The 23703-nt window shown below is 39.2% G+C and overlaps 1 protein-coding gene across 1 annotated transcript in view; it reads right to left on the bottom strand.

Moving 5' to 3' along the window:
• Positions 1-23703, bottom strand: part of AK8 (adenylate kinase 8) — a 72760-nt gene that overhangs the window by 16061 nt on the left and 32996 nt on the right. The window contains exon 11 of the mRNA XM_056351112.1: positions 12847-12988. Within this exon, the coding sequence (XP_056207087.1) occupies positions 12847-12988 (142 nt within the window). The remainder of the gene's footprint in view (positions 1-12846; positions 12989-23703) is intronic.

Raw genomic sequence — 23703 nt, forward strand, 5'->3', positions numbered from 1 at the left:
CAGATTACTTCCATCATCTTTGATTTTTCATTTTTCTTCTCTTCTCCTTTTGACCAAAAGTGCCTGTGGTGATTTGTGAATATCTGTATATATCTAGTCAACTGAAATTTTGGCCTCTTTACCACATCAGATCAAGGCAATGTTCCCTGCTCCTTCGTACCTAACAAATGCCAGTTGCAGAATACAGGGAGACTTTGTGCATGTTAAGTTCTTCAACAGCGAGATAATGGTGACTGCATTTTATCTTTAGGTATCAACTCTTCACAAAACTGTTACTATTGAAACACTAATCATCAGGCCACTCGAATGGACGAAAAGTTAAAGGTTAAAATTTGTAGTATTCTTTTTTTTCCTGGGACAAGTCTGGTCAAAGGTTGTTCCAGGATGAACTGGGGATCTTAGTCACTAGGTATAGTCCGGCGTTCACATGATTTAATAATAGGCTCTTCGATGTAGCTGAAAAAAATCTAAAAGGATCTGCTGATTGGAAGCTATATTTGACACTCAGAACCTGAGGTGTGGGCTTCTAACGATGAGTAATTGCATAGCAAGTTATTCAGTCTTGGATTGATTTCACAGGCAACTTTTAAACAGAGTGATTTTTTTTCATCTAAAAGATACTACAGTTCAAACAAGACTCTGTCTGAATCTGTGGTGAATTACAATGTGTTTGGAATTAACCAGACAGAACCTGACATCTAATGAAAATGAAAAAGATGGATTTTTGTTCTTAGAACTGTTGTAAATAAAAAAGATTCCTGTTCCTTAAAAGGCCTATCAACTTTGCATAACTGTTTGTACCTAGAAATAAATTGAAGGTAAGGGCACTCACCTTCGCTTGCAGTTTGTACATACCAGGAAAATGTAAAAGGCTGAATGTTTATAGTTATTTTCTCCCTAATACGACATAGAATCCTGCCTAACACCATAATGAAAAAATCCTTTTACAAAATCCAGTCCTCTGGTTTTTCCAAGGGCAAAGCTTCCAGGTTATGCAACAATTAAGGATTTTCAAAATATACTGTTCATACAACCACACAAATCCACTGGCACAGACCCACTTCATGCACCATGTTAAGACTTTGGCATTTTCAGAAATATCAGACCTTCACAGCACATTTTTGCAAGGGCAGGGAGGAACTCCGAACAGGTTTTTGTGTAGGCTTCCAGTAAACGGAAGCTTACACTGCCATTACCATCAATCACCCCAGAATATCAGCAGCGATATAGCGTCTTTCATTAAAAAAATACCGCAGCTTCTTTCAGAAGGACTGCCACTTGCCATTTCTTTTAGGTAATCAGATAGCCGTTAATTAATAAACCTGTCAGGTGAATTGTCCTGCTCTGGTCATCATTATCCATTCTGTAACAGAATCCTGCTATCATCACTGCTATCCACCCCATAGCTTCCAGCTCAATTAACTTAATGCTATGCAAATGAGAGGCTCTCCTCATCATTAGCTTATAGCCCACAAATGTTAATAACATAATTGGGCCTTCAACAGGGTAATTAGACACGATTTCTTCCATTAGTCTTACAAGGCTAATTATTGTTGATAGGAGAGAGGGGATGAGTCCCAGTGCTGCATGCAAAGAGGGGCATCTGGTTAAAGCAAATATAGACAAAACATCAACAAGGTAAAACAACAGTTGAGATCTATAGCAGGGTCAGGTAGGGGTGGGAGGAAGGAAAACCACATGATGGGAAGCTTAGGAACCACTGGGGAAATTCTGTACAAGGCAGGAACTAAAACCAAATATCCAGCCTGAATATGGAGCTCTCCTACACTTATCAGTATAACAACATGACGCTTGATAAATCAGAGGAAGCTACTCTCAAGTTTTTGCAGACAGGACAATTTGGAAGCTGTCCTGATCAAAATCCCTAGGTTTGAAATGCAAACATACAGCCATAGAAGAGACCTTAATAACTGAATCTGGTCCTAGATCTCCCTTGTCATTATGCCCAAGCTTCTCTCCTGCCATCATCGGGGTTTGCTGTGTTTTATTGGATGATTTTTCTGAGTAACAGCTACTTGCTGTGAGTAAGAATTACAGAACTGGAATACAAGGAATTCTTTAATAATCACAAAGCAAAATGAATTTCAGCAATCTATTCACGGAAACTTAATAAAACCCTGGATTCAGTATTATGGACTGGCAGTAACATTAAAAAAAAAGAAAAGGTATCAAGTTTTCAGGCTGAGATTATATTTTGGTGGAAATAAAGCTAAGGGCTTGCTCCTATACCAGTTAACTCTATGCAGTCTCATCCATGGAGGTTAGAAATGTACAGCTGGAGACAGAATTCTGTGAGAAAACCATACTTTTAAAAGGAGAAAGTAAACTTTCCAAAAATATGGCAAGTTCACCATACACACCTCTTGGCTCTGACTGTTCAGTGTTTTACTTCAAAAACCGCTTAGAAAAACATACGTCAATCTGAAGAGCCCGCAGGACTCAAGAGGTTGAGAAACCATGTGATTGCTTTATTTTGTTTCTGTTTTCTTTAACTTTGGGGCACAATCATGGCCAATACCAATCCTTTGATTTCACTGCAAGTATGTGAGGAGGAACTCCTCCTATACACTTGGCCTGCTAATCAGCTTAGTTTACGTTCATAAAAGTAGTGAAAGGGTTAAGGAAGGTGTTGTAAATACCTTAGATACTTGGTTGAACAAAAGAGGCTCTGATAGTTGTAAGGTAAGTAGTGGGAGTGAGATAAGGGGACACCTGGATAATCTCAAGGTAGACAGCTCAGTCCTGAGAAGGGATACACAGGACCACAGAGATAAGGAAGTTACACGAGAAGAGAACGGCCTTGCAGGATATGGTCTACTGGTCCCAGAAATGAGTTTGCACAGAAGTGAAGTTCCATCAGCAGGCACAGCGAAGAAGACTACAAGCTGTCATCTGAAGACCTCTACGGCTACCCGAAGACCACCAGGGAAGATGACTGTGCATTTGGACCAGCGATTTGCATATGTTCATGAGTTCCGGGAAATCTCATGTATATGTGAATAAGTTCTTGGAAACCTTATGAATATGTATAACTTCATGATATATAATCTCTAAAAATTTGCCAGATTGGGGGAAGCACTTACAGTGGAGCTATCCCCAGTGCTACCCCAGTGCTGCAATAAAGAATGCCTTACTTAGTAACAGTGCTGTTATTGAGTTTTATTGTACTGGACTCCTTACCCAGCTGCACCTAGCCTCCCATTTTGGCGAGGTTAGAAAGCAAGGGGGTTTGGATGCTGCTGATCTTTGTATCAGTAGCAGCATTTACTAGAAGGTAAAATTAAACAATTCTTTTTTAACCTGCTGCACCTTGATCTTTGGTCCATTACATCAAAAAAACAGACTGTCCTCTGGATCGTTCTCTCAGTGCATATCAGTGGGATATTAACCAGCATTCATATCAGAATAATATTAGACTACAATTTTTTAAAAAATAATTTTTATCATGCGCAAAGCATGAAAGTGGTCTTATTGAGCTCAGAAATACAGCACATGTTAGAAAAGGATAACGTTTAAAAGCCTCTGTGGGACGGATGAAAGCCTTACTCAAAATGTATTTCAAGCCTTACAGAGTTCTGCAATACAGAATTTTGTAAACATAATGTATTTAAGGACAGAAAATATGAACCTTATACAGCACAAAAGCACTGAGTCACCACTTACACCTGAGCCAAAGGAAGACAATTTAAGTGATGGTGATTAATACATTCATGTGACTGCAGGTGATCCAGGCCAACAGAATTATATCCAGTGCATTTGTCAGACATAAGGGACCATTCCTACATCCTTTCTGCAGAATAAGCTATGACAGTATTCAGATTCACTCTCTTAAATTGCCCTGCACTTGTTAAATTTACTTACTAGAAAATTCTGAGCAAATATCTTGTTCCAAGACAAACAGCAGTAAATCCACTGATGTTTTAATGAAGATTACACTTTCTAATCCTCATGGTAATGACAAACTAGTCTCCATTCAATATGCAATATTACTTGACAGTTTTAATCACCCAAGCCGTATTATATTTGCTACAGACTGATGCACTTGTCTTCCCAGATCTTCAGCTTGGAGAATCTAAGCAAAAGAAGCATCATGCCTGTTCTGACTCTGGTTTTCAGTGTGGGCCAATTTTGCTAGCCACACTAGCTCTGAGTAATGGTTTACTCGGGGATTAGTCTCTGATCCAAGGAGACTACTAAATCGGAGCATAGCTGGCACAATCTTCCCTAAGTTTTTACTCCAGAATTCCTGAATTCTGTAATCATGGATTTAAAGGTAATGTCCATTTGTAATGTGGTTCCTCTAAAAGTACTGCCCCTGCGCTCTCAGTATCAGACAGCAAATGCAGTAACAGGCTTTCATAAACTTGGTTTTAACCTGCACAGATGTAAGGGTGACCTTTCTACATTTACTCAGAACAATATTCAGCCAACTTTTGCTACCACGTTGCTGAAGTAAATTGTAGGGGATCAACACAATGTGAGATGCTTGACAACACCCGACAGCCCTCCCTTTCTAATTGTGCTGTCTCAGACACTAAATGTCTTCATCTATACTTGTCACACATGTAAAACTCTCATTAGTTTTATCTATATATGTTCTCTTATCCAATACAAATTAAAACACTGCTACACCATTATATTTAAAGTTTTCCTTCCTTGTTTGTTTTTCAAAAGTTTTTCTGGTTCTAGTCAGATCTTGAAACCAGTATCTTCCTTACAAAAGCTCCTAAATCCTACAAAATCAGACTTGCATGTACATGGTTCTTATTTGTATGTGAACTACTGAGGAAATTAAGGAAAAATCTTGAAAATGACTGCTTTAGTCCATGCATAAATATTCAGAATTGACAAAGCACATCATATTTTACCCTGCTGAGATCAATCAGTGTTAGATGCCTCGAAGCGCACTAATGGTGCATGACTGCAGCTACACCTTTCCTACATACCTGTCTTAGCAAAACTGTTAGTTAAACATGACTCTGTACCAAGCAGCCTCACAGAAGGAGCTACAGCACTCAACATCTTGAATCCAGCTGGATCCAACCCAGAGTCAGTCACAGAGAGCAAGATGAACAGAGAGCAAACTGGGAGGCCCGAGGGAACCCAGGTCTGTGAGCTCTCAGGTATATTCTTTGGCGACAAAAATGCCTGAATAAAAACCTGAGCAAAGAGAGTGCAGAGGGGAAAAAGCACAGGTTAGACTACTTGACTACTATTTAAATGATAAAGCTTTGATTTCCATGACTGTTTCGTTTCATTCCTTAAACAAAAGTTGTGTCTTAGGTAAATGCCCTGAACAACCTTTGTTGATTTGAAGCGATTAGTACCATGAAGTTATCATTGTGAACTAGGATTTTAAAAGCCCGGTTCTTCTTTCAGGGCCTCTCAGTTCTCCTCTCAAAACAACTTTTTTTCCCCTGACAGGATAGAAATGTGCAAGTTGCCAATGCTGACAACAGGACACCCCTCATCTCAGCTTCCTGAGTAATATGGGAAAGGTTTAAATACAAACATGTGAGAACTTGGCTACTAGGTTCAGTAAAAATCTTCAGTTTTTTCTAGGAACTAAAGACAATACCCTATAATAAATAGGTTTTATCTGTAGGGAGGAAAGCCAGTCCTTTGTCCTGAAGTGACTGAGAGCATGTAAGGGCACAGGACTCTTGAGTAGCTGACCAAATCAGGCCTTCTTGGATCTTGACTCTTCCTGAAATGTTGTGTGATTTACCTAGCTCCTTCCAAACTGCAGAGTCGAGTACTCAAACAGAAAGCTTCCTGTAAGGTTGAATTTGACATTATTCAAAGTTCTTTGACTCTTCAAGATTCAAATACAACCCAATGTCACCTCATCAAAGTCACCTTGTTCAAATTGCTGCTGCTACACAGGCATCTCATTTTGGCAGCCAAAGGAGGAGCTAGGAGCTCTGCCTTGAAAGCATGGATACTTCACAGCACTGAAAGCATTAACGTTAAGCCCAGCGCTTTCACAGTTTGACTGTATCTGTTCCCATGCAGAGAAAGCAGGGACACTGCTGGTTTGGTTTGCCTTTTCTAAAACTTGCTGCCATTGCCAGAGACATGAAAAGTAGCTTGGGCTCTACTGCTTTACAGAATTTTCTCTCTCCAGTTAGGTATTGAGTTCAGAAAGGCAGCCTTGATTCGAGTGGGATTTTCTGAGAAAAATGGTTTCAGCATAAGGCAATGAGGTCTTCATTTCAAACCTGAAAGTCTTCAGGTTTCCTAATGTCTCCTCATTTGTGAGACAGTTACTGCAGAAAAATATCCCACCTTTCAGCAGCAAAAAGAATGAAAGGACTGTGCATGTGGGTTTGGGTCCTTGAAAAAAAAAAAAACCAAAACACCTGACTTAGAAGTAGAAACTTTTCTTCCTTCTCTTCCTGGAGACTTAGGAAGCTTGCTGAGATCAGAGATCTCCTTAATTGCCATACCCAGGATTTCACCAAACAATCTCCAGCCATCAAAAGGAGCTTATATGAGGTAACTTCTAAAAATAATACCCGCCTCCCACAACTGAAGCCAAATATACCTGCTATTCTTGCTGGAGCAGAATAAGCTTGTGAGAGCAAATGCAGCATCCTACAAAAAGCCCATAGAAGGGTTTGAAAACTGCACTTGCTGTCGTTGGCTGAAGATGCGTATTAGCACCTTTCCCCAGGATAGGAAGGCTCTTATGGTACCACTATAGGTCTGGCAGAATGGGCAGCAGAAGTGCATATTCTTTTTATTGTAATCATCTGACTTTCTGTCTATTGGATTATTTAACAGCAGTAGCTTCTATTCAGATTAGTGTTATGTCATTAGGGAAGACAGAGCACAGTCTACAAAGGAAGAGATGGAGAATAGAGTATAAGGATCCCTCACCAAAGGCCAAACCTCAGAAATCTGCGTAAGGAGCTGCTTCCATCAGTTTTGTGTAGGGTAAAAGACTGTGTGTGTACAGCTTTTTGCACTACACGTGGAGAATTAGTTGTCACTATTAAGTAGCCCATGGACGTGACTGCTTAACAGAGCCTTCATGCCAGAGCAATGTATACCTTTTCATGCACAGCTGTTACACATAAAGTAATAGGAGCTTCCCTGATGTATTTTTCCCATTACGGAGTGCTCAGCAATGTCTCTTGCAATAGAGGCAGATCAGGAAACAAAGGTAAAAGACTTAATTAAAATCTTGTCAATGAGCAGGGTAAGTCTCAAAACACTTGAATCAAGAGGTAAGACAGTGACTGAATTATTGTAGCTTGGAAAAGGCTACGGGGTAGCAACCATGCATTAAACTGATCCCACTCACTGAGGGAAGCAGATGAGTCATTCACTAGTCCAAGTGAGAGGAAGTTTGTTAATTTTGCCCAGTAAGCACAATCTGTATTGGATTTTGGTTGGGAAAAAAACTTGTAATTTTTACCACTTGGCCAGGGTGTTCTGCTCCCTCAGAGCATGGCTATATGTGTACTTGATGTATAGCCAGCATAGCTAAGCGGATGAGTACTTCCACTGGAGTGGGGAAGGCAAATAAGAATTCATAACCTAAACCAAACTTTCTAAATTATGTTTCTATTTCATAAGCATACCATTGACCTCAAGAAGATCCTGCCCTTTAGTTCCTGCTGTCTTGCCCCTTAGTTTTTACCAGACCAGTCAGTCTCTTTTACGTTGAACATGTGATGGAGCAGGAAGAGCCTAGCTGAGGTGGGAGCAATGATAGGCAAAGGGATAATAAAAAGGAAACCAATTAGTATTAGTGAAGACAAGAAGTCAGTAAACCAGCAATATAATGGCTCTGGTAAGAGCCAGCTGCTTTCTAATCAGAAGAGACAAAAAATGAGAATGACTGAAACAGAAAATTGGTCTGCCTATTATTTTTACTACTTTCTTTATAAACTAACCCAAATCCTGCCTAGGTCACTTGGACTTTTCCTATTCTTTCTCTCTCCCTGGTGCTGGCAGATTTTACTGTACTGATTTAGTACTTTGATTACCACATCATTTTTCTGATTTTTGTTTTCTTTTTTCCCCCTGAAAATTAGAAGAAAATAAGGAGATATCATTATAACATTTCTTCTTTGTTTCTCATCATATTTTTGTATGCCATCAATTAAAAACACATCTATTATAAATACACAATATCCATCAGTTAAATTAGGCCAAAGTTTTAAAAATGCCCTGTAAGATTTTTCCATGTCGGAATAATTCAATCACTATTATGTTTCCTTGATGCAACTATTTTGGGACTTAGCTTGTTCCTTGATAGGATTTTAATTAAGTCATTTACATTTAATTTCCAAAAATGTAGCTGTTACAGAAAGCAGCAAGGAAACGAAAAGACAAAAAGAAACCTGAAGACAGCCAATCTTTAAGAAAAATATTTCTGATATAAAAATGAATCTGAGGAATACATATTCAGTGATAAGTATTCCAGTCCATGTCTGGTAAACTCTCAGATAATGGCAGCATGGTAGGGTCACTGGGGTTCTATTAGCTCAATTAATGAGGAGTAAGATAAGGCTAACACCTAGCTCTTCAAACGGCTAAAAAATAGAGCTGATAGTAATGGAGTTATTAACCTTCACCAGCCATTGAATTTTGCTGCTGATTCAAACTCCATTTCCTAGTTCAGACCTCCATTAATAGGCTGTTTATTATCCCTAATCCACATTGGGATCAGCTGCAGAAATATGAAAGCCCCATGTAAAGACCAAATAGTTAAAAAAAAATATCTTTTTTTTCCATTCTGATTTTTCCCTTTTCAACATATTCACAGATGCTGCCTTAGAAATTAGGAACTTCATTATCCTAAATTGTTTGAATATGGGTTCTTAGTAGAGTGATGAAAAAGAAGCTTTAAACATATTATGTAAAAAGATGACATAATTGGGGATACAGTCACATCATTTTGAAGACCAAATAGAACATTGCTGGAAAACTTGCACTGCAGAAGCTATTGCTTTTTATTTTCTCTAGTGGGAAAGAAAAAAACTTTACTATTTGAAAAATGGGTATTTGAAATATATTACGTATATATTATTAAGTCAATCCTCAAGTTCATCCTTCCCCTGTCCAGATTTGTCTGTCCACTTGTATTGTTTGTCAATACTACTGTAATATAACTAATCAATACTGAAATGTAAAACAATCGACCCTGGATTCAGATCAGATGGAAAAAAACAAAGGAATTGATGGAACAGAGGAATGAGGAATCCCAGGACACACTTAGCAGCAGAGCCCCTTGGCATGGATGGAAGGGCTCATTTTATCAGCTTGAGAACTCTAACACCAACCTGGCTACAATTTTAACTACAGAGATCTTGAGTTAAAGGGTCTTTAGGCTTCCTGCTGAGTTTGCATACACTCAATTGAGATTTGTGACACACTGTGATTTTTCAGTATTTTTTCAGAGAAAAAGACACTATATAGTTACTTATAGTCTACACACACAAGACATTCTTCCAAAACCTATCACAATAACACCTAACAGAGTATCAGCAATCATGAGTAATGGAGTTAGGATCAAAGTAAAAAATGTTTATGCCAATATATATACATCCAGTACACAGTGCTACTCTCAAAACTGAATGCAGTTCTGGTTGTCCCATCTCAGCACAGAAACAGCTAGAATAACTACAGAAGTTAGAGAAGAGGGAGACAGGCTGGTCAGAGTAGTGAAACGACTTCTAGGAAAGGAAAAAGGATAGACAGACCAAGGTTCTTTGCCTGGGAAAGAGGTGACTGAACAGGCATATACAAGAGGCTTATAAAATCAGGATTGTTAGGACACACGAACAGGGAACGCTTACAACTGTTTCTCAGTAGAGGAAAGGAACTTGGAAAAAACACTGTGAATTATTTTCATGTGACACCCAGTGAAAAAGAGAAACTCCCTTCCATGTGATTTGGTGGAGGCCAAAAGTACAGTTTTGAAAAAGAGACTATAAAGTCAAGGAAAATGGGCTATTAGACAGTTGTCCAGATGACCCTCTGGCTCAGGGAATCTTTAAACTGCTGATTGCCTTAAGCTGGCCTGGAACCAGCAGACAGCTGGTCATGAACCAGCTGAAGCTAATGACAAGAGATATATAACAGATGACACTGTTGCTGCTGAACCTTATTTTAATTGTAAGTTTGGGAGAGAACAGAAGGGGTAAGCAATATTTTGGTAGATATTAAATAGTGTTTTCCATATATTAGAATTTTCCTTGGCTATACTATGTATTTCTTACTGTTGCTCAAGCATTAACAATAAAAAAAGCTAAATAACTATTTACAGTCATTTGGACAAAGAACTGAATTCAGTTCTTTGCGTTAGTAGTTGTGAGCTTCAGATGCCAACCTGTAACTGTATTTGGATTCCCACTTACCATAGGCATTAAGTGGTTAATGGTGTTCTTTTACTAGATAGCTGAGAGGCCACTAATAGATTCAGCTTCTTATTTGCCCTAAAGGCTGCCACAGTTCAATACGATTAGGATCCTGTCCACTTAAGCAGTAACTGCTTCACAGGGAGGAACATAGAAAGCAATACATGTCTTCTTCCAGTACAGAAAGAGCAGTTCTTTAGTAGACAGGTTTTGTCTGATACAGGCAGGTTTTCCTGTACCACTCTTGTAAGCAAGCCTTCGTCCTACTGCAAATTCTAATTTAAAGAAAACCCTGCACCTCACTTTTTCAGCGGAAAATGAATTATTTTCCTTTTTGTTCCAGGGCAGTTCTTCGGATGCAGTGGCTGATGCTGTATGAGTTTTTTTTATTATTACATTTTAACAAACTTTATAGCCCATTTTGTTTGTTTTCAAATAACTTTATTTTCCTTCTTTTCTACCATCAATTACTAGGTTTGTTTTTCTTTCCATAAGATGGAGGAGTCAGGAGACTGATCCTGCTCAATGCTGTATAATTTAGTATTATGTGTACTAGCTTTATGAGGTGGGAGTCAGATAAAACATAGTATTTGAACACTAACCATTTATTAGCTCTAAGGAATAGATTTGTGACTTGACAAGCAGACAATAACTCTGTGTTCTGATCAGCCAAAGAGGTCTACTTTGAGTTCAAAACACAGAGTAACATACCCTTTCACAAATAATTTTGTTTACTGATGTGACTAGATTTTAATAATAAACTTGATATATATGTAAATTTATTTTAATCTAATTTCATCAACAGAGCCCTCCTAAAAATGAGACTTTGTAGATTATTCTGTGTCTGATTTATAGATTTCCGCATCCTATTCCCAGATTGATTTCAAGGCTATAATTCTATCAGGTTTTTCTCCTGATGTCAGAAACACCACCTCTGCAGATAGTGTTTTATAACTAGCATCACAACTGAAACTGAATTACTGCCCTGCTATCCTATGCTGCAATATGTCCTTTTGTTTATAATCACCCTCTCTCCCTTATATACCTACTGCTTCAGTTTCATGGAAAATATCAGCTCCGAAATCAATCAGGTAGCAAGATGTCTATTTTTGTCCCTTACTTCAACCCCTGTATGAAATAGTAGGGGCCAAATTCTTAATTCAGATATGAATGTGCAGAGCTCTTTAAAGAAAATGGAAGCTAAGCAAATGGATCAGTGCCAAATTTCTACACAGACAATTTTATAATGAGTTGTTCTTCCTCACTTGATGAGGTCTCAATCCTGTAAAGGAGCACAGGGCACACGCTTGAGTATTCACACTGATCTCAGGTACTCAGGTACATGTTGAGGGACTCAGGATCTACTTTCTAAACGCACATGACTAATAATCCATGGGAAATGTTATTTAACTGAATCTAGCATAAGTTTCAAGATTCTTTCTCTCTTTTCTCACGAAATGGATTCCTGTTTAAGATGTATATTATCTTACTTTTAATAAAGAAAGCTACTGCTGTTTTCACATACTTTAATTTTTAAACCTTGATGGCATGACAGCTAGATGCCTCCCTTCTCTCACTCCAACTCAATCTTACCCTTTTACATTTTTCCACTATACCCTGTACGGGGAGTGGGGAGGGGACTGAGGGCAGCCACACAGAAGACACAGGAAGAGTGACTTTGCCAACTTAAACACTTACTGGGTAATGTACCTTTTCCACTACTAGTTTTTAAATAAGAATAAGCTTCCTGGAAGCACAAAGACTACAGATTTCCAATGTATGCCTTCGGAACATCCACTGTGTCAGCCAGTGGTATGGACAGAGCCAGGAACCCCTAGGAGAGGAATGGAAAAGCCTCTTGGCTTTGATCAGTACACCAGTATTTCAAATCCTCACCACCTTTGGACGAACTGTAAAGAGTAACCCTATTTTATTTGCCTGGCAGTCATAACAGTTCTCTTTTGATGCTCATTTCTCTTATATTACATTTCTGAACACTTCATTATCGCTCAAATAAAATATAATTCTCATGTTGTTTTTAATTATTTCACAAAACCCACAAGTCTCATAATGAGCTCCTCACAATACTAATATATTTCCATGATATTATGCCAATGCTAAAGAAAGATGATGTAGATCCCCCTCCTGCTGCAAATAAAATGCACCTTCTGATATAATCCAAACTTTAATCCATTTCTTATGGTTTGCCTTTAGAGGCAACTCAAACAAATAACCAGAAAAACAAACCTCTCTCCCACAGTTTGGCCATCTGGAGGATTTGTAAGGCCAGTGCTCTATTTCCTACTCTCCAGGAGCAAGACCCCTTTTCTAGCTAAGGAAGCAATAAATAAGTAAGATGCAAGAGCCTATGCAATGTCAATAAAGATCTGTATCGTTCCATAAACAAATTTTTCATATATGTAACGTCATGATTGATAAATTTATATCTTACCTGTTTGGAATAATATGTGCTTTTTGCAGCTGTTCTCCCTGCTCTATGTCCCTTGGGAAGCCATAAAGCACCCAACCATTGGTCATGCAGTCTAGTGAGTTTAGGCGTTCTGCCAGGATCTTCATAACAAGGTTGTCTGAGACTGCAAAGGATTAAAAAGATGACATTTATTTTGTATGCTGAGTCTGCAATTAAGGAGGATACACAGTACTTTTTCTGTTTAGACTGCCACAGGAACTAAACCACAAAGAATTATTCCTGTTTATGAGTGATAGATTTTGCAGAAAGGAGTTACTGTTGACTTCTGCATATTTACTGTACTATCATGGAACCCCCAAACTCACAAGGAACTGTAGGACTAAAGCAAAGTATTTGGCAGAAACTGATGCCTACATAATTTTGCTATGTACATTTTCCCTCTGCCTTACTGGGCTGATGTCACAATGAAGTGTGTGACACAATCTTATCAAAATGCAAAAATAATGACCTGAGTTGTGTAAAAGAAATCCTAAGACAGGAAAGCAATTTCTGTAGCATTCTGTATTTAACTTAGCAGGTGATAATGGTTCTGCCACAGCAGGCTAGATGTGATATTTCTCCAATTTGCCCAAAGGCTTGAAGCTTTTACAACTGAAAATAAATTTCCAAAATGTATTTCAGCTACTGTAATTACTGCATTGATGACTCCCTAATTTTAGAAATAAAAGTTCTCTTTCCTCTATTATTATTTTTCTTTAGGGCAAGAGAAACATCAGCACAATGCTGACTAGGATTACAATTACTATGCAGGTTTAAAAATTCTATTTAATGGGACACAGTGGCAAGAAGGTATCCTGCATTTTTTCACTATAGCCTTCATAAAGTAAAATAGTTCAATCAAGATACTTAAACTTATGTATCTTGTAATATTTTTTCCCCCAGAAGATTCAAAAGATTATGTTCAACAAGAGTGACTATAAATTTTCCAAGGACTCTTGCAATGTGCTGAGCTTAATGTCAAATAACCCCAAAGAAAGGTCAGCAAAATCACCTCAAGCTACTTCCCAAAGAAGCAGCCAAAACAATTTTCAAGCAGCAATGAGAGTCCCTTCTCTTTATTTGTACGGTATGTCTAATACACTGTTGCCTCTACTGGAAACAAGCGATAAAAAATGCTACATAAATCCACATCTTGGAATGTTGATGTTTTGATACTCACCCTGCCATCGCATCTGCATACAAAAATACAACAAGTACTTGTAGGAGAGCATATGTGTCAGATTTCTAACAATGCAATTCGCTTTAGAACTAGCTGACAGGAATACGCCTGTATTTTAGTAGAGTATATTATTAGCAGTGCACATTTATACCCTGGGTACCAGCAGGTTTTAAACCGTAATAATAGAATCCATTTGCTTCTTGAAATTTAACATTTCCTTAAAACTTACACCTCTACCATGAAATTCATTACTTCTCCTTTAAATAATCAAATTACTGAGTTTACAGAATTGCACTCAGGATTCAATGTACCAGCAAAAAGGGAGGAAACCCACAGGGAATTAATTAGAAAACAGATTAGGGTATTAATTGAGAATATCCACATTATAAAAACACAAGTTAAGGACAGTAATATTCTCCATCTGCTAAAAGAAAAAAGGAATGGAATAAGACCAGACACTTGACAAGAGAGCAAAATGACAATGCAAAACTAGGCATTCTGTTAAAAATAGGATTCATAAAATTAACAATACAATAGCGCAGCAGCAGGCAGAAATGTTATTAGACAGATGATACTTATCTAAGACCTGCGCTGCAGGCAGGTGTAGAGAGGATAACAGGAGAATTTCAGTGCTCTTTGCAGGGCAGTTCTCCCCACCCTCCAGGTTACAAGAACTAATACAAACCCAAGACACTGTAATAGGAAAAAATAAAAATAAAAATAAATAAAAAATTAAATCCCACTTTCTCTTTCCCCAAAACATATTCCATACAAAGACCAGTGGAATTTTCCTGTAGTCCTGAATTTCTGGCTGCAGCACTAAACTTTCTGTCTCGATGCATGTTATTTTATCATGATTCCTACTGCAATCATTAACACGGATTTACAAAGATGCCAAATTACATGATTTTTTTTTTAAAATGTTTTCAGAATGCTTAAAACAGTTTAGCAAGGGATTGGAATAAAACCTACAAACCCATGAGTAAGGCTGCACTAAAGTAGGATCCTGCCAGAGCTGACATCCCTGCGAGATGAACAGGGAATCGGCGCAGAGGCTGAAAGCCCCAGGAATGGCACAGAGAAATAAGCGGGTATACTGTGCTGTTGAGCTTCCAGCTGATTGTAGGAGATTCTCCAGTTCCAGGGGCCAAACTGCTTCCATCCTGCGTATGGGAAGGAGAAACACTACAGCCTACATGAAAATTAAAAAGCAATCGTGATGGGAACCAGACAGCATCTCGATCTGATCACTTCCCATAGGCCTTCTGTGAATTCTTATTATCAAAATCCTCTACTTTGGTCACTATTTTTGAATAAAACTGTAGCAATCACAAAAGCAAAAAAAAAAATCTGACACGATGCAGTGACAATTAATTAACAATTTATCTAATGGTATGCCAGCTTGGGGTTTTTTTGAGTAATACTGGGGATATGGGGTAACTCTGACACCTTGCTAATTTCAGCTATGACTGACTGGAAGATATCAGCAATACACTTGAGATTGTACATTCATGTACATATATATATCACTGAATAATATAGATGCTTACATATTTTCTGTGCCTCCCTCTAAAGCTTGATGGTGAGAAATAAAACATAAACAAGTCAGACAGCAAGCTCTGCTCTCCTCTTGATTAGCAAACATACCTATCACTTCAACACAATAGGGGAACATAGCTTGTTGGCTGTTCAATGGCATTACAAAGTACATCAGCTGCCCTTGAACAGGAACAGTCACACTTAAAACAGCTGCATTAAAACTGTAAAACATCTTCTGCAGACCAGAGGAGGAAAAAAAAAAAAGAAAAAAGAGAAAAAAGGAAGAAAGAAATCAGTATTATTCTTATTTTGCTGTGGTACAGAGTGGGTTATGTAGAAATCTGCAGTATAGTATTCCTTTTTACTCATGTGAAACTGTCTCTTGAACATAAGGCAAATTAATAACCTGTAACTGGAGTGGCACACAGTCTGTAAGTAACACCACAGGTATCCTGGCCTTAAGCACATGACCCAACGGGCTATATAGCAAAGTAAAATCTTGACTGCCTCATCAGAAAAGCTCTACCTATGTGTTTTAAGTAGATTATGAAGCACAAGAGCTTTGAATAATCAATTCCTTGTGTGAAGTTTCCAACTCTGAAAGTTGGAGGAATGAGGCTCTAGAGAGATTTTACTTTATCATTAGAGAAGTCCACAGGTAAGTTTCTTGTAAAAATTACAGTGTGCTACAAAGAGATATCCAGATTAGGTAATGTGGAAGCACATCTCTATTAAGGTGAGAAATCAAGGTACAGGAGCAAAATTCATCCATCAGAGGCAATGCTGCGGAACTGATGAGCTACAGTGATACCATGTTGAGAGCAGCCTACATAGCTGTGGACTGAGGTCACGGTGAACCTCCGAAATGGTATATATGGCAGAATGAGGCCACAGTCAGCTCCATATAGAAATGTAATTCATTCACGCATATGTTCTTTCCTAACATCAATACCACACAGCACCTCTCCTTCATCTCCCAGCCCGTCTAGACCATGTTAATGGTTTAGACTATGCAGCTGAATTAGAAGCTGTGGACCTAAGAAGTGATCTAATCAATTCAAGGGTATGATCAGGCAGAGTACAGGCGACAGAGGCTTAAATTGCTGCTGTTCATGCTGGAACTACTGCATGGACACCTAGAGATTTTCTATATCGAGGGCTGTCAATCAGCACCTTCCAACAAACCATTTAAAAAATAAATTTACTTCCCAGAGCTTCAAAGGTTTTCACAAGTATAAGGTACTCCTCATGTAAAGTACTTCCTCATGAAACTCCTAGGAGTGTGGCCTATTAGCTCTTACCCAGCCCATAGATCTGCAGGACTAATAGAAAAGGGGATCAGGCAATCAGTTGACAAAATCATAGCACCTGCTCAAGGCAAAAGTAACAGAACATTAAAGGCACAGTCTGAAAGGCAAAAACACTACTTGAGAGATTACAGGGCACTGTTCTCCAATAGCTTCAATGCTGTCAGTGCTCCAAGCTATACAATTATCAGACTTAAATTGATTCCTCCTCCATGTATTTCCCTTTAAAACAGACTTTTGAAGGGTATTGACTCACTTCTTCAAACCTATAAAACCTCAATTCTATGTGCAGCATAAATGCATTTTTTGTGGACAAAAATTGTCAGTTTTGTGCTGTAAAAAGTTTAAGGTCCTTTTGACAATATTGTCCATTTACGCTTTATCCTTCCCTTAGAGATTCTTTTTTTAGCTAGGTCTGAAGACTTTCACAGCTAATTCAGATGCCTGAGGCTTGATCCCAGTACTTGACAGTTAACATCTTGCCCTAAGTAAAAGCTACCGCCAAAGGCTACTTTCCTGGATTGTCCTGTCAATCCTAAATTTAGGCAAAGCATGAGATTTACTTATTTTATCACTCTATAAACGCTGGATTATTCACAACGGGTCATTTTATTTGTTTTTTTGGGAGAAGCGTTCTATTTTCTTGCCCACGTTCAGGACCTCGGCGATGGTATCAATTTGTTGTTACCACGGAGGTCGATCGATGTTTTAATCCCATCCTGCCAGCTTCGCGCGAAGGGGCTGCTTTCCCATTTCCCAGCACACAGCCCAATGTGCTTAGTGGGAATGATATATATAAAAAAAAAAAAAGCAGCCAAGCGCGGGGGCGGCGGGAGGAGCCGGGCAGCGGGGCGGAGGGAGCGGCTGTGCCGGCGGCGGGGGCCTGCCCTCCTGCCCCCCGCGCCGCCCGCCGCCGTTGGTTGTTCTTTACCGCCACCTGGCGGGCGCGGCGGGCAGCGCGGGGCGGCGGCTGCCGGGACCCGGGACCCAGTGCTCGGTACCCGGTGCTCGGTACGCGCCCGGCGGGCAGCCGCGGAACCGCCGGAGCCTCGGGAACGCAGGGAAAGGGAACAGGATCTGCTTCGTCCGCCTGCGTTACGGGCACCGGCGGGCTGCCACGGCGAACCGGCAGCATCTCCGGGCTTGTGGCGCTGGAAGCCGGCAACGGAGGCACCGGCACAAGCAGCCGCAGCGGCACGGCCTTGGCTGCCGTTGTAATTTCATCAAACGGAAAATTTACACAGAAATACCGTCTGCGCTCGCTCATTTGACATATACAGCACTGCTGAGCATGGCTTCCCGCGAGGATTGGAATATTGATTTTAATACGGTAAAATAAACAATATAAACCATTTCATTTCCACATTTCAGATTTTTTTCTTTATTCAAATATTTTTGTTTCTTCAAATATTTTTGTTTCTTCAAGTATATTACAATATTTTTGGGGGGAGGCTTTTAGTCATTTAAAATAGGAATGAGCTGTATTAAAGAGAAAGTAATAATGTTTCTAAAGCAGGTATGATCCCAAATCATCGATCAAGCGATCCGTGATAAATTAAGACCTTCAGAAAAGCACGGTAAAGGAGAGCATCACGCTCTCCGGCAGTTACCAAGCCAGAGATTGAGGAATCTCAATCTGCTCGCATTTAGTGACTCGATAAGACGCCAGCCCCTTACACTGCTTTACCTGCTACTGGCATCTTCAGATTTAGCAATGGAAATCCAGCCCAGATTCCAGCATATGAACACAAAAAGCTTTTCTCCCCTAAAACTAGCGCCGGTGATGTTTTGGGTGCCCGTGTGTACCTGCCTAACAGCAGAGGCCATCGGTGAGTCTCGGGCCGATCCAGTGGGCTGGCACTAAGGTCAAGATCCACGTACCCAGGCCCCTGCCCACGCTCACTCACTGACTGCAGCTTGGCTCGAGGTGAATCAGGTTTTCTGCCTCAGTTTACCCACCTGCAAGGCAAAAGCTGCTCTTTTACCTCACAGGGATGTTTCCAACCTGAAAATTTTGAAAACTAGTAACAAAATGTGTATTTGCACTACTACTTTTTACTCCTTCAGCTTCTGCATAGCTGGACACAAGACAGCAACTGCTGTTCTAACCCATCTAACACATCATTCCCACTATCAACCAAGTTCCCCAATTCCTCCTTATTACTCAACTAGTCCAGCTCTACTGAAGAGCACAGGGCTTGTGACAGGGCAGAATTTGGCCTACAAAACCCTTTTTGACAGTGACTGCAGTAAAAAAAGAATAAATTTGGTCTGATGAACATGGTGAAAAACATCTTGGCTTTCTATACCAAATACTGCTGCAGCACATGATGAGAAGAAGAGAGGAGTTAAGGGGGCTGTCATCCCTTACCAGTGATGCCTGCGTGTCTCCCCTTGCTGCTCCTCCTGACACCTACCAGCCCCACTAAAGGGACATTCAAAAACTGTAAAGCCGTACGCAAAAGCTATTAAATGTTTTGCTTGACATTTAACAAGTCTCTTTCATACAGGAGCCTGATTCTGCATGTATGACACCCAGTGAAATAGAGCCAAAGGCAGAATTTGATGTTAAACTCCAAAGACCATAAAAGGGAATGCTGCCAATATGCAACATGCTTTTTCTTCCAGTTTACTTATAAAAACTCATGTGATTTTCCCATCCCAAACTCCAAAATGAAAAACAAACAGGATTTAAGTCAGCAGACTTTTGCTGAGGAGCTAGTGCTGCAAGAAGAGTAGCAGGAAATGAAACATCAGTTTTCTAAGTTTCTAAGAACGATTGTCCGCAATAAAGATCAAAATAAATCTAAAAGATTAATACTTAGCATTTCTACTGCACTTTGCTGTTTAAAAGCCCCTGACAACCATGAGGCCCCGTATGGCCAAGGACCACAGTGTCACTCAGATCCATGAGGGCTTGTGGCACTTTGGTGGCACACAACAATGCCTGCTGACTGAAAATGAGAACTGTGGGCATCCGATAGGTTTTAACTTACAACCTGTTTTACCCCCTCCTTCATGCAAACCCCTAGCCTGCAGCAGCACTACCCCTGTGAGCTGCGATACCTCGTATTGGACTATTGATACTCCAGTAACATCAGTAATGATGAATACTGCTGCAAAACCAGGAAATTCACAAAATATATACAGGCAGGACTGACTGATTATCACAATTCCTCCAGAAAACAATGGCAGTGGACTCTTAAATAAAATAGTTTGGGTTTTTTTTGCTCTGGTCTGGCTTCCAGGGTTGGTTTTTTGGGATATTTTTTTTGTTGTTTTTTTACTGTTAAATATGGTGGCCTTTAAAAACATCTTTGTAGACTGAGTGCCCCAAGTGTTACTTCAGCCCTGAATATCTGCTAGGTAGATATGCCAATTTTGATTGTTGCATGTTGTGTAGAATAAAGAAAAATACCTTCTAAATTTTCAAATAAAGAAAAAGAGGACTCTAAGTTATACTGTAGTGATTCAACACGCAAAAAAAGTAAAATTCAGGGAAGAAGATAACTTACTGCCTATATGCCTTCATGTAAAACTTTCTATTCTACAACCTTGCATTTTTTATTAAAATATGGACACTTAAAACAGAAAAAAACCCATTAAATTTTATTTTGTTCTCTTGACCACCAATTTTCTCCTAGTAGGAAAAAAGCCTGCTACCTATTTTCCATAAAAAAACCTTTGTAGCAGTCCCAGAGGAAAAGTCAAAAGTTTGACTTGAAAAACGGAGCTACTTCAAAAGCATTGTCAAACAGAGGTGAAGGTTTCTTAAAAATGCATAAATTAAAGTACGGTGTATTCATAAATATCTCCATAACTTTACACAGTATATTTGTGATTGAGGTGCATATACAGGTAAACATATAGCATCATTATAAAATTAACTTAAATAACGCAGAAAATGGATTTGTTTATTAGCTACTGTTTAGGTTCTGTGTGTGTGTGCGCATGTGTGTGTGCATGTGTGTGAAAAATGAAAGAAAAATGGAGAGTTTTTTTCAATAATAAAAAGGGAGTTGCACTGCAGGGCCCCTAAAGCTTGTGAAAAATTAAACTCGACGGATTCAAACTGTCCTATTTCCACTTCAAAAGAGAAGAGGCACTGAGCTCTTCCCAACTTATCTTCAAACGCCCAGCACCCTAGAAAGTTTCTTTAAAAAAAATAAAGTCTCTAGTTCCCCCAAGCACTGTACCCGTTACTGTAGCTGCTGTCTCTCCCTCTTCTAATTATACCCATGTGAGTCTATTAATCAACTTGTAAATTATTTAGAGAGCCATGCGCTGTCTTCAGCTAGTACAAACACACTGCATGCAAAGACTTGCTGAAAACCAATGGAGCTCCCAAAGGGTCTCTCTCCAATGTTCAGACAGCCTGCAGCTCGCCAGTACAGCGCTGTTAAAAACAAGAAATAACACTAAGCTTACCTCCTCAGATATAAAGATTTACTCAGCCTTTCAACTCTGAAACTCTTTGCAAGTTTTTAACAAAGAGAAAGCTGCTCTATTGTCAAATCTGTACTTCACACTTAGTGATGAGAATATTAATTTGATGTCAAAAAAACCCCCAAGTGCTTTCAGTGAGACTGTGATCACAATCACCAGGGGACCCCAACTTTCAGAGGCTACACCAAAAAGCACCCCTTTAAAACCATTCCAATTTAAAATAAGGGGGAAAAAATAAAATCTACATTTGTACAGTAATAGTTTTTATTAGAAAATAGGAGAAATTAGGGAATTCCAGATTTTACCCCCTGCATGCAGACTGCCATTGGGGACAGCTTCAGATATTACTACTTAAAAAATAGAAAAAGGAAGGGGAAAAAACAACACAGATTGTGTGTGTTCAACTCTAACAGGCTGCAAACAGTGCAGTGTTCTCTGTTTTCCATGAATCAGCTCTCTTTTACCACCTGAATCTTCATATTGATGGAAAAAACAATTACCCAAACTAATAGTGGTTCTCCCAGCTGAAAAGCAGAATTTTACTGGTTTGGGAGTGGTTTTTTCCCCCCTCCTCTTCATGCTCTTTTCCTGTTATCTCACTTTTCTTGGCTCCATTTATTGCAGCATTGCAAATAGATACATTAATTAGCAGTGATTACTCCATGCTATTTCACCATGAAAACATGGAAAATTGAATAGACAGAATGGCATGCAAATTTCTTTTCAACTGATGACCTTTCTTATTTTAGTGATGCCCCCAATGCCAACATCTTTCTGCCTCTATTTTCATTAATAAAATGCAAACATCTCAAGGAGCAAATACCAGGGAATGGGTGGGGAGCAGATACGCTTTCTGAATATTTTTTTTTCTCCCAGGGTATCAAATTCTGACAGACACCTTTAAAATGGTGCACATAGATCCTCCAGATGTAACTTCAAATTAACGCATGCCCATGTTTGCAATGAGACAGGTCCAGAAGGCAGTCTAGACCGCTTCAGAATTACAGCAACCCGGAGACACAAATTTTGCATAAAGGTCTTCACAAAGCCTGTGGGGTCTATGAACAGGCTATCTACATATGCATCATTTGTCCGTAGCCTGAATTACTGGAAGCGGAGGAACAGTCTACAGAACAGTCTCTTCACAACATTCCAGAAGGAATCACACCGAATGAATTAATTTATCTGAGTTGTCTTGCTGCTTGTGGAAAGGTTCTGGCCACTATGCTCACCACTTACTCCAAATGGAAGGTCTCCTATGCTGCCCAAGCAAACGGCGTGTGCTTATTGACCCAGATTTAAACTAACTGGAGTTAGTGACCAGAAGACTGGTCTCAGACTTCAATGCTGGTAATTTTCTGCCCAGAGTATAGTCAGCAATAATTACCCAGTATTCAGCAAAAACCACAATATCCTAAAGGAAAAGTCTCTGCATTTCAGACTGGTTGTCCAAAGAACAAGTCTATGTTTATGACAGACAGAATGCAGTTGAGTTGCTTGACTTTTCACTGAAAATGCATTTTTCAATATCTAGTGTGTACCAACTGTAGACTAGAATGTCCTGGGAATTAAAACATTAATGGGCTTCAAAATATCTATGCTACCTTAATTAAGCAAAATAAATCACCATATACAAAACTGAGAAGTTTGATAAAGCAGGAGATGTAAAAAATACAGAAAATGGGAATGCACTGAGTTGCCTTCTGGGGTGAATAATAGAATTGTCTGGGCTGTTCTTGAAATACATGTTGTATACATGAAGCTGCAGTACAGGAAAAAACAATATAAAGAATGTTTGTGAATCCTAAACCCAAGAAGAGATCTGAGTGAGTCAACCAGAACTAGAACAGACCAGTGGACAGCCTCAATAACTCAGTAACAAGGTAGCTTTAAATAAGCTGTTTTTTGAGTAAACTAGTTTTTGAGCATTTTTATGACACCACAACATAACCCGTTGGCAAGCTTAAATGACTAATTGTATGCAATCAGTTGTGTCCACAAGAAGGGAAACCACACTGAGATCAATCCCCAGGGCAAGCATTTTAAGAATATATGAGGCACATCCTCAAGATTTTATGGCACTAGTTTCATTTTGAGTAGTAATGATTTGAGTACAACATTTCTCATGGTCTGTCTTTAGTTCCAGAGTATTCTGTGATGTTATCACTTGCATGATTCCTCTCCCAAAGGAGCAACTAAGCTTACTTGGTAAATAACTAGAAATGCAATGAAAATTTTGAAGTTCTAATTGCTTTTCCAGTTATAACACTGTCTGCTATTGACTAAACTAACTCTTTTCAAATTTCATTTTCTTGAAACTGAATATAGTCAATAGTGTGAGAATCTTTCCTCTGTATTAACCTGGTT

Source organism: Falco biarmicus, chromosome 9, assembly GCF_023638135.1.
Source record: "Falco biarmicus isolate bFalBia1 chromosome 9, bFalBia1.pri, whole genome shotgun sequence".
In the NCBI taxonomy this organism is placed as follows: Eukaryota; Metazoa; Chordata; class Aves; order Falconiformes; family Falconidae; genus Falco; species Falco biarmicus.